We start from the raw sequence: 12,564 nt of genomic DNA, 5'->3' as shown, positions 1-12,564 counted from the left end.
TCTTTAAATATTCACACATACTTTATAAACTTGTCAAATACTGATTTTTTTTTTTTCTGATTGTTTACTTGTTTGATCAGCTCGACATGATGTGAAATTATGATCACAAATGCAAAAAAACATCAACTTTCCGGAGTGCTGCCTTGGAGCACTTCTGTGTCCACACCAACGTCAGAGTCAAACCGACTGCCTTGGGTTGGACAGAAGTGAAATGAGGACGGAGCAGAGGCAGAGGCAGCAGATGGTGTGGTCCACAATGTTCGGATATTTTCAATAATCCCTGTTTCCAAACAAAGTGCAAATGCTAAAAGTGTCAGTGCAGATGGAGGTGGGAGCAGCAGTGTGTTCTCCAGCAGCAGAAGCACAACTGATGGAAACAGGCTCCTGTTCTCCTGTTCAGCCCACTGGAGAAAACCACTACAACTCAACAGGGGATTTACTAATGTACACAAATGGTTCAAACTCATCTGAAACCTCCACAAACCCAAACCCACAACCATAACCTCTAGAAAAGCCAAGCTCTAGACCTAAAACTCTAAACCCAAACACCACAGAGAAATACAAACCCATAAACCACAGGTGTCAAACATGCGGCCCGGGGGCCAAATCCGGTCCACCAAAGGGTCCAATCCGGCCCTTGGGATGAATTTGTGAAATACAAAATTACACTGAAGATATTAAATATCCTTTTAGTTCAGGTTCCACATTCAATCTCAAGTGGGTCAGACCAGTAAAATACTATCATAATAACAGAGAAATAATGACAACTCCAACTTTTTCTCTTTGTAAATGAAAAGATTTTCATGTATTTACTCTAAAACAAAGTATAATTTCGCAAAAAGTGTGAATAACCTGAACAAATATGAACAATCTGAATTGTTTTAAGAGAAGTACAATTTTAACCAGATCCTGCCTGTTATTAAATGTGTTTGTAGATCCACTGTGATCTGTCAGTTATAATGTACATGTGGAAATGATAAACTGAGACAGAATATTGTTAAAATTACACAGATTTTTTCAGTTTGTTCATGTTATTCACATCTTTTGAAAGGATAGTTTGTAGATGTAAAGTTGTTCATAATGTAAATTTACTTTTTTCGCTCTAAAACATAGAGAAAAGTTTGGAGTTGACATTATTTATATATTATTATGTTATTATTTTACTGGTTGGGCCCACTGCAGATCTAATTTAGCTGAATGTGGAACTGAACTAGAATGAGTTTGACACCCCTGCCATAAACCAATCCAATCCTCCTCCTGGCTCCCCTACACATTTCCCTGCCTTGGTCCAGGCCGGAACCTTCTAAAGGGCCGTCGTTCCTGCGGGGACTCTTTTCACTGACGGACCTGGACACAAGGACAGGGTCGGTCCAAACACTAGAACACCATTCACTAGTGGTAGGCAGGTCATGAAGCACTGAGGCTTTCCCAACAACTGTGTCCAAAAAGATTCAAAGCTTCAAGGTTTCAGTGACGCTGACATCTGGTGGACGACTGAAGTCATAGCAACGTCTGAAGAGCACGACTGAAGCACCGACACTGTTTCAATCCCATGTAGCAAGAATAGGATACCAAATTATTTATTAATTGAGTGTTGATTTACTGATTAATTTAATTATAGATTTTTAACTAAGCTTAAACTTAAATCAACCCAAAACAATAATTTGGAAATCTTGCAAAGGTTGATAGTTCGTGGACTGCACAGTGAACCCGAGTGTGAAAATACAGTACACAGATAATAATTGAGGCAATGGATTTATACACATATAAATAATTTATTAACTAAACTAAGACACACAAATAACATAGAGACAAATTCAATAAAAGGAGCAGGAGATTATGGACAGGAGAATATGTAGCTTAAGTTGGCAGATAGCTATATTCAAGATATTATAATGTTAGTGAGGTTACGTTGAGGTAAACCTACTTAAATTGGAATAACACCAACTCAGATAAATCAGGAGCAAGTTTTCTTACAAGTTAGAGGCCTTCTGAAGGATGCAGGCTGGAGAGGCCTTGACGGAGAACGGATGCAGTCTTCTGACGGAGTTCGAAGCAGGAACAGGCTGTGAAGCGACGTGCTCACTCTGGAGGTCTGAAGTTCTGAAGTTCTGCTGGCTGGAAGAGGTTCACAGCTGGCTCTGGTTCTGGAAAGCTCGCCAGGAGAAGTTGAGAACAGCGAAGATGGAACAGCTCTTGGAGAGCTTAGAAGGTGGAACAGCTCTTTGCTGAAGTTGAGAGCAGCGAGGGTGGAAAAAGCTCAGCCCAGCTCTGAGAGCCCAGAAGATGGAAAAGACTCTCATGAAAAGTTGGTTTCATTGACTTTTATAGTTCTGTCCAAAAACCAACCCGGCACGCCTCCCTCGTGCATATTGATGAGTCATCGATGCCTCGGGGCGTTGCCTTCTTTGTCCGTTTTGGAGGGAAACATACGTCCTTTGTATGTCATTTGCATATCTCAGTATCACGTTTCTCTTCCCTCTTAGGAAGACAGAGGGGAGAGGATGTTGTGCAGACTTGTAAGAAAACTTTGCATCCTTAAATAAGATCCTTAAATAAGATCACTCAAACTTTATACATCACCTGTAACCTCACTTAAGCATCAGTAAAATAACAGCATGATTATTCAGACATGCTATAAGCAGTGATACTCTTACTTTCACCTAATTCACCGTGAACATGATCAGGACACACATATGTGAAACCACAGGTCAGGCAAATGGCTTAAGTATTACGTGCATAAAAGAGTTAACATGCTGAGTTAATCAACATTAACACATAATGTAATACATTATTAACATGGCACATATAGGGATTTTGTCATTCAGTTCTTTGTTCGTTTCCAGGTTCATCTTCACCTCTGGATAAGCAACATAATAAAACACAGATGTTGAGAGGACAAAGTCAGCTAAGTGTAAACACAAGTTCCAGGGTGCTCTCAATTACCACGACAAGGGAAATGGCTCTTGATGAAGAACAGAACGAAAATGAGCCTAAGTTTCATTGTCTAAAGTCCGTTAGGCCAATTCTTTAAGATCATCTGTCTTCGTAAATGTCATCTGCAGAGGATGTCTGTGCATTGACCTGCTAACCAACCAATCAGCATGGTTGTTCAGGAATTTGGTTTGACCCGGAGAGAAAGATAATATACTTTATAATTCTGTTTTCGACTCTGTTCACTTACTCCACCGTCATGAAGCTACACCCATGTCAGCAGTAAAAGTTCAGAACAGACTGCATGGGCATTCAAGTGTTTGGTTCATTCACACCAAATAATGATTCCATCATCATTCCACACAAGTCCAACACAAATGTGTATTAAAAGGACAAAATAATCATGTGCAGACGCTCTCACCCATACTCTACAACACATTCCAGATGAACCCAAAGAATCAATCTAAAGGATATGAAGGGTTAAATGTTGGTTTGGCTCAAAATGCACTGAAACACTGAGTCAATGAAACTCGCTGAAAGACTATGAGCCAATGAAAAGCTTCCAAACGTTCTGAAGCGACGAAGCGCAAAGCGATGACGTCGGAAGCTTCAGACGTCATCGGTCAGGTGCCGCTGGTGTTTTGATACGAGCCCCGACACAGTGTTTGGAATCACTCCGCTTCAGGAAGAGCGACACAAGCTCCAAAGCCTCGGTATCATTTGCCCATCAGTACCATCCACTAAACACTTTCAAATCCACTAACACACACACACCAAACAAAGCTAAACGGAAATATTATTAGGGATGTAACGATTACCGGTATAACGATAAACCACAGAAAAATCACAGATGGTTAGTATTACCGTTTAAATTCTAATTCTCATGATAACTGTGTTTGATTACTGTACTTTTAGGGGAAAAAATGTCTATGTAAAGATCTGCTTTTATGTCAAATATTTAAGTATAGTTTTAATTTATTACAATTTTAATTTTATATTCCTAATATTTGGAACCAATATTCACTTTTAAAGTCTTTGAAAAGGTTCGTTAAGCATCTGTGTGTTATTTATGCAATAAATTATATACATTTTTCAAATCAGATTTTATATATTTTTGTTGTGTTTTTTGTCCTTTTATGTTTTTATAGTAGGTTAAAGTGAAAAAATAACAGACAGATGATATAGATGAAGTTGTGCTGAAAAAACAGATCCCAAACATGGGTATAGTAAACATTTGTTTATATAGTATATAAAGGCAAAACCAAAAGGACTGAAAAACAGACAGAATAGACTCAGACCACTAAGGGTTAATATTTAAATGTTTCTGACAGAAAGTACATTGTGCCAATTATGTCATTTATTTATTTATTTTTAATACAACTTGGTTAAATTATTTCAGTGTGTGTATTTGTACTTTTTGAACATTTTGAGCACAATTTCAACAATACCGCAATAATAATGATAATCGTGATAGTTTTAGTCACAATAACCGTGATATGAAATTTTCATATCGTTACATCCCTAAATATTACACATTTCTACTGCATCACTTCTGTTTGGATCTAATTTATGTCTCCCTTTTTCTCCAGGGCCAAGCAGTCATCAGTTAAAATGCTAGAGCCACCGGATGTAAAAACTGAAAAGGAAAGACAATAAAATCATCAATAAACTACTTTTAAAACCAATCATGTTCAGTTATTTTCTATGTGTAAATATGTTTGTTTAAAGTGCTGTGCCATCAAAAGCTACATGTGCAAGTGAAAGTGTTGAAGTGAAAAAGGCGCCTGTATTTATACTGAACAGAAACAAACAGCTGTTTGTTCCAATATGGACAAAAACCTGAATCATACAAACTCCAACAAAATCAAAGTCAGAATGTTCTGAGGTGTCGAAGTGTGTGGGTGTTTTTACTGAGGAGTGGAGGAGAAGAACTGAGGAGAAGAACTGAGGAGAAGAACTGAGGAGCAGAACTGAGGAGAAGAACTGAGGAGAAGAACTGAGGAGAAGAACTGAGGAGAAGAACTGAGCAGCTCCATGTTGAACTGACAGGAGGAGAATGAACTGAGGATGTGCTGCTGCTTTAACATGTGTCGATCATCTGGACTCAGCTGATCCTCACACAGTCCTGATCACAGTGACTGTTCCACAGATCATTTCCATCTGAAGAAAGAAGAAAATACAAACACAGATCAGACAGAAATGTTTCCTCAGACTAGGGCTGGGCCATAAAACCACAACTATATAGATGGTGAAAGAACTTTTCCTCATTAGAAATATGAGACATGCTGGAGACAATTTTGGTGGGATTCATTGGTCCGTGTTTTGACAGACATAAGAACAGCCAATCATATTTAAGGAACACCACTGAACCAATCGCTGTAGAGCCACGGCAAGTTCGGTCGACGCCCACAGCACAGGTGTAAGAGCAGCGGCAGCACACACACTAATGTTTGGGCTGAAGCAGGAGGTAAAGAGTGTTCCCTCAGGACTAAATGAGAGCCAGAACTCAGGTGAGCGGGTTACTGAAAAGTAGGGTGGAACCGTTTGGGTTCAGGGTCTGCAATACAATATGGAGGTGGAGCCAACCAATCCATGGAGCCCATGTGAAGAACGCAAACACTCACCTTTCCACATGAACCTTGAGCAGAAGGCACACAGTATATGAAGTTTGACTTTAGGTTTAGAGCAGTTCTGTCAGTTCCACAACGCACCCCCACCTATAGACCCCCGCTATTGTTTGGTGAAGATGGTCTGTTTGGTTTGTTTGTCTTTTAAAACTTGAAAGCTTTTAAAAGTGGAAGAACAAAAATCCTCCAACTCATCAGTTTGTGTTGAAAGACATTCTGCAACACTTCCATTTGGAGAAAATCCCATTTACACCAAAAGATAAAGTCCAGTTATTTTATTCAGTTTGTCAGCCCTTTATAGATGACTTTAATATGAAATAAGTAGGCAGACCTCCTCTGCCCCCCCCCCCCTTTTGTGTGTAGGGATGGGAATTAATAACAGTTTAATAATTCTGATTCCATTATCGATTTTTCTTATTGATCCGATTCTCTTATCGATTCTCATTGGCTGAGGGAATAAAAGAGTACAAACAGGTGTGTTTGCATTAACTGTCTGTTATATTTCCATCTGCACAGAAAATAGAACAAATACAGTATGAACTAATAAGAAGAACAGATGATGTCAGGCCTGGTTTGAGGGGGGGGCGTACAGTGAAACTACAGACACTTTACTAATTCCTCTATTGCTGCATTTCCACTACGTGGAACCGGAACTGAATTTAAGTTTGAGAAAAATAGTGATTTGATTTCTATCGTCACACATATCGATATCGTCTGATATGAAAAAAATACTGTGATATGATTTTCTTCCATATCTCCCAGCTCTAACTGAGACTTTTCTGAATTTATTCAAACGACAGAAGAATCAATAAAAATATTCAAACAGACTTCTAATCATGGAGGTGTTCACCAAACCAGCACAAACTGACATTACTTACTCCAGTATCTCCAGTTTACAGTGTGGACTCTGAACAAGGTCCTCCAGTTCTTTAACATCTGAATCCTTCAGGCTGTTCCAACGTAAGTCGAGTTTTATCAGATGTGAGGGATTGGACTTCAGAGCTGCTGTCAGATAAGAACAGCTGATTTTGGACAAACTGCAGTAATGCAACCTGAATAAAGAAGAAATGATGGAGATTAAAATTAACATTTCAGCCAAATATATTTAGGTTTTCAATATAAATGTGAAATATTCAACATTCACCAGTTTTTACTGACTGTAATTTGTGAACCTGCAAGAAAAATAAAACATTAAATGGTGTCAACTATACGGTGGTTAGAAAAACTCTGTGAACCCTGAAAGTTTTCTGCATGAATTGCTCATAAAATGTGATCTGCATCTCAGTCACCAGTATAGACAAACAGAATGTGTTGAACCCAAAACCACACAAACTATGTGAATATTTCATCTGTTCATTGTGCACAGCTCTGAAACCCTCACAGTGGAACTGGAAAAAGGAAGTGAACCCTGAAACTAATGATTCTAAACAGAGATAACGAGGCTGACGCTGTCAGAGGACGATTAGAGTCCAGAATTCCTCAACATGAATTGGAATCAATGAAAGCAGATGTGAGCCGTGCATGGAGCCACTGGGACTCCTAAAAACACTCAAAGCTCTGCAGTTGGAGGTTCACAAGAAGCATCTGCTCATGTCAACCAGATTTCACAACACAGATCTGAGAAGAGCTTCAATCCAGAGTTGCTGATTTGCATGTGAGTGAAGGGGGCTCCCTCTTCTGCCTGCCTGCTTTCCTCTTCCACTTCCTGCCTTTTCTGCACAAATACAAGATCCAAAAGGACAAAGCACAAACCTGGAGAAGCACTGGACATGTTTCCACATGCTGCTGTTCAAGCATTTCCTGATTGAGAACAACCTCAAAGACTTGAAGGATTCACCAGTCCAAGTTGGACAAACTGTCCACAAATGGACAGGATTGAATTGTGTGGCTACTCTGCCTAAAAGTGAACGCCCAGCCAAGCTGACTGCAAAGACACAAGCATGAGTGGAAACAGACAAAAAAGAAGCAGAGAGGAACAGCTGAAGGCTGAAGGACTCACTGGAAGACCATCACATCTGTGTTCAGGAGTCTATTCCACAGCAGAGATAGAACAGACTCATGTCCAGTGCATGACAGCACAGAGGAAGATGCACTTTTACAACAAGCATCAGTGCATGTGGAAAAGTGAGCAAAGAGCACTGGAACACTTTACAACATGAATGGAAACATGTTCAGACTGATGGAACTGGAACTGTTTGGAAGAACACACAGCACTAGGTCTGACACAAACTACAACATCATCCACACCATCCCAGTCTCAGATCCAAATGGGAAACAGCTACATTTGTCCACAGAACAAAACCTATCAGTCTGATAATTAGAGCCTGAAAATTGGAAAATGTTTGCATTTTTTTTTTTTTTTTCCTATTCTTTTCCATTGGCCTGTGTCTGAGTGACGGAACTTTCAAGATTCAGGCTGAGAACAAAAAAACATGGTGGACATTTCTGTCATATTTAGTGAAAAAAGATCAATATTTTGACTTTGTTTCTGCATAAAAATGTGTTTTGGTTAAATTTCTATTGAGAAATATACATTTTATTTTCATAATATTCACTCAGTGAATGTACATAATCACTCACTTGCTCGTTGTTACAAAGATTTTTCAGATCTGACCAGAATAATGTGAAACTCAACGTTAGTCAGTTGCTAAGGACACTGTTCTCACTCAGCAGAGCTGTGGACGCACATCTGCACAGAGGATTCTCTTCTGATTTGGCTCCGTCTGACGGATCAAACCCTCCCTGGCCTACTGCATGTGTTGAGTCTGAGGTGGATTTGGTGATCAACACAGAATTCTGTGGCAGCAGCACACGGTGAAGTATGGAGGAGGAGCATCATGATCTGGAGCTGATCTGCATCAGGACCTGGACCACATGACATCACACAATAGAATAGAATAGAATAGAATAGAATCTTTCTTTTGTCAGTAGTAGTTTGTCACACCTTTAACTCATCACTACATCATGCATCACACACACTGCATGCTGGGAGCAGTGGGTTCACCATATCAGGTGTCCTTGGACCAAATGGGGGGTAAGTGCCTTGCTCAAGTGCACATTAGCCAACAACTCCTCCAGTCCAGGGAATGGAACCGGCGACCCTTGGGTCACAAGCCGACTCTCCAGCCAATCTAGGCCACGGCAGCTCCAATCATGGCGGACACAATCTAAAGGTCACACAACTCTCCTGACGGTAGCAGAGCGTTTCTCTAAAATGTCCCATTTCATTCCCCTGGCCAAGGTACCCTCTGCTAAGGAAACAGCAGAGGTCAGGAGGACTCATGTTTTCACCATTCATGGTTTCCCCACTGATATTGTTTCAGACAGAGGACCCCAGTTTGTCTCAGGTTTGTGGAAGGAGTTGTGCCAGCTCCTCTCTACAGGCCGGGCCAGAGGGTGTGGCTCTCCACCAGAGACCCGCCCCTTCAAGTCCATTCCAGGAAACTGGCTCCGAGGTTTGTGGGTCCTTTCCCTATATCTAAGGTTGTTCATCCTGTTTCTGTCAGTTGGCGTCTTCCCAGGTCATTGAAGGTCCATTCTACGTTTCACGTCAGCAAGATCAAGCCCGTCAAGGAAAGTGCTCTGGTGCCCGCCTCCGCTCCCCCTCCGCCCCCCCGGATCGTGGACGGTGGTCTGGTGTTTACTGTCAGGAAGCTCCTGGCAGTCCGCAATCGGGGCGGTGGGAGACAGTTTTTAGTGGACTGGGAGGGTTAGGGTCCAGAAGAGCGCTCTTGGATCCCAGTGCGTTTTATCTTGGACCAGACTTTGATCAGGGACTTTTTTGTGCACCACCCAGAGGCTTCTGGGCCGTCAGGAGTCGGCCGTAGAAGGGGGGGTCCTGTCATGTGTGCTCAGGTGTGTTAGTCATGTTCATGTTTAGTGTTTCATGGCTCGTCTTTAGTCACTTTATGTTCAGTTCCAGTCGTTCACATTTGCTCCTGTCTTGCACTTCCTGCTTTATTTTGGACACATCTCTTCCCTCTCGTTTCAGACCCTGACTTCCTCCCTTTGTGTGTTTTCCCTCCAGTGTGATTGTTAGCCCCACCCCTCATTGGTGTCACCTGTGTTCCCCTACCTCATGTACAAACAGTCCTGTCTCTCTTTGTCTGGTGCCAGTTCGTCGTATTCTGTCAGCGTGTTCATGTCAAACGTCCAAACCAGGTTTTTTCATGTTTGCTAGTTTGGTTTCAGTTTTTCTGTAAGGCTTTTGTTTATCATGGAGATTCTTTGGAGTAGTTTTATACATCCTCCTTGGGAGCGCTTTTTGTTCAATCACTTTTTCAATATTAAAACACTTTGGTTAAAATCTTCAGTTCTCGGTGAGTCGTGCATTTGAGTCCACCATTTTGTGGATCCAGGACTTGACACTAGAGTGGCTTCAGAAACAGAAAAATCCCCTTTTGGACAGAGCCAGTCAGAGCCCAGACCTGAATCCAATAGAGACGCTGTGGACTGAACTCACCGGAGCCATTCACACCACACATCCTAAGAATATAGCTGAGCTGATGCACTTGTGTCAGAAAGAATGATCCCAAATGTCCCTGGACATTGTGCAGGTCAGATCAGCAGCTCCAAAAACACTGGTTTAAGGTTATTGGTGCAAAAGGAGCTTCAATCATTACATTCACTGGGACTGTTTCATAGTTGTGCTCAATAAACACATGAAATATTATTTTGGTTTCTGTGCTATTAGGTTAAACACATTGTATTTGTCTGTACTTGTGACTGACATGTAGATTAGATCATATTTTATGAGCAATTCATGCAGAAAACTAGAACATTTCAAAGGGTTCACACAACTGTTCTTGTAACTGTAAAACATTATGGATGTCAGTTCTGTTTGTTCATAAATGAGGTTCAGCTGCTCCTAAAACAGAACTCTATCAAACTAACAGTGAACTGACCACAGTCGCTGTAGTTTACAATGTGGACTCTTCAGGAAATCACACAGCTCCTTCACTGATGAATCCTTCAGCTTGTTTCCACTCAGACTCAGTTCTATCAGATGTGAAGGATTGGACTTCAGAGCTGAGGCCACAGAAGAACAGCTGATCTCTGACAAACTGCAGTTATCCATCCTGAAGAAAGAGTCAGTGATGTAGATTAAATCCATTCAGGATCCAGTTCTATATGTTTAGGGTTTAATCACATGTTTCAGACTGTTTTTGTCAGATTTCTATGTGTAAACTTAAATGTCTAAAGTGTCAGACAAATGTAAACAGTAAACAGACCAATATTTACACATTATTTCTACATGTGTATAAATCTGCATCAAATAGAGGAAATGTTTCTTTATTATTAACATTAATGTCAGTATTTAGTGAGTGTCAAACTGTTGGAATATGTTTTCATGCTTTGATGTCATAGAAATGCAAACCCCAGTGGATGATGTTCTCTATGACATCACCAAAAGTCTAAAGCTTTGCCACTGGAGCTGAAGTACTGTCCTGCAGTAAATGCACATCATTATTCCACCACTGTCACTGATGGAAATGTTTGAGCTGAATATTCACTTTCTCTCTGATGTCATATTAGTTGGAGTGAACAAACACTGAAACTAGGACTGCTTTTCTTTTCAGTCTTTCCACCTATACATCTGTAGTTTCAGTTCAGAACTCTCATCTGTGTTGTTGTTCATTTGGGAGCTTTGTCATTAATGGCTCATCTTTTCATGTGGGACAGATCATCACACTCATATGACTGGACTCCTCACTTTCTGGACCTGAACAATGACTGGACTTGTGGGATTTTCATCCTACAACCTTCAGACGTTCTACACACATAAAGGTGAACACTCCAGACTTGTAGTTTGGACATAGTTTGGAACTTTCACCTCCGTCATTTTGGCTCATGCTGTTTTACACTCTTTAGAGTTTCTGTCGGATTTGATCTTTGGTCAATCACATGTTTAAAAAAGCACTTTTACAGCTTTAGATTCACTTCAGATTCCACAATTTCAACTTGATGATCATCTTGTCTATTTGAACACATGCAGTATTTGATCATGTGTTTATTCTTTCTTTGTTGTGAACACAAAGTAAACTCTTCCTCCATGTTGAACTGTTGTCTGAATACAGTTGGTGAACATTTGAACAACAGTGTCTTCCTGTTCTTGGTGTTCTTCAGTTTCAGTCAATTCTTTGTGTTTAGATACTGATGAATCTGTCATGACTCTATTGTACTGATGGAGTGGATTCTGATCAAATGGACATCATTATATTTCAGACAATTCCATTTTCAGTGTCTGTCAGTGCATCCATAAACACACACACTGTTTATGTTTCTGGTCATTTCAACGTACAAATTCAAATTATTCATTTAAAAATAAAATACAAAAAAGGTATTTTGGATTTCATTTTGATACGTCTTATGACTTTTTTTTTTTTTTTATTGTCACAAGATCCTTCATATATTTGTTCTCATCTCTGATGAGGCTCTGCCGTTAGTAAAACATATAAACTCTAGAACAGTAACAGTGAACTGACCTCAGATGCTGTAGTTTACAATGTGGACTCTGCAGGAAATCACACAGCTCCTTCACTGATGAATCCTGGAGGTTGTTTCGACCCACATCCAGTTTTATCAGATGGAATGGATTGGACTTCAGAGCTGAGGCCACAGAAGAACAGCTGATCTCTGACAAACTGCAGTTATTCAACCTGAATAAAGAATAAATCATGTAACTTCAAATGTATTAATGATCCAGTCAGATGTGTTCAGGTTTTAATTGGACTTAACTCGACTGAACTTTACACTTTTGTCCAATCACTTTCTCATTTGTTTCAGTTCCATGTCTACAGAGTCAGTCTTCTACAAACACACACCTGAACACATCAGTTCACATCTGATGTAAAATAACCTTCAACCAACTAAAGCCTTTAAACTTCACCCAGTGACTCCTCCTGCTTTAACTAGAACAGATGCTGTTTGGCATTAGACGACTGTCCCTCAAACTACAATGAAAAAATACTCATTACTGAAATCACTGTAAAAACACAGACTT

At 40.3% G+C, this 12,564-nt stretch overlaps 1 protein-coding gene across 1 annotated transcript in view; it reads right to left on the bottom strand.

Annotated features, from left to right (window-relative positions):
* Nucleotides 1–4,347: 4,347 nt before the first annotated feature.
* LOC115438929 (NACHT, LRR and PYD domains-containing protein 12-like) overlaps nt 4,348–12,564 on the bottom strand; it is a 209,562-nt gene continuing 201,345 nt past the window's right edge. Inside the window, exons 7-10 of the mRNA XM_030162819.1 lie at nt 12,047–12,220; nt 10,466–10,639; nt 6,440–6,613; nt 4,348–5,094 (exon numbers count right to left, since the gene is read on the bottom strand). Of these exons, the coding sequence (XP_030018679.1) occupies nt 5,085–5,094; nt 6,440–6,613; nt 10,466–10,639; nt 12,047–12,220 (532 nt within the window). The 3' untranslated portion in view covers nt 4,348–5,084. The remainder of the gene's footprint in view (nt 5,095–6,439; nt 6,614–10,465; nt 10,640–12,046; nt 12,221–12,564) is intronic.

This window comes from Sphaeramia orbicularis, chromosome 18 (assembly GCF_902148855.1).
Source record: "Sphaeramia orbicularis chromosome 18, fSphaOr1.1, whole genome shotgun sequence".
Taxonomy (NCBI): Eukaryota; Metazoa; Chordata; class Actinopteri; order Kurtiformes; family Apogonidae; genus Sphaeramia; species Sphaeramia orbicularis.
Note: the sequence above shows the minus strand (reverse complement) of the source record. Positions and strands in the feature narration are given on the sequence as shown.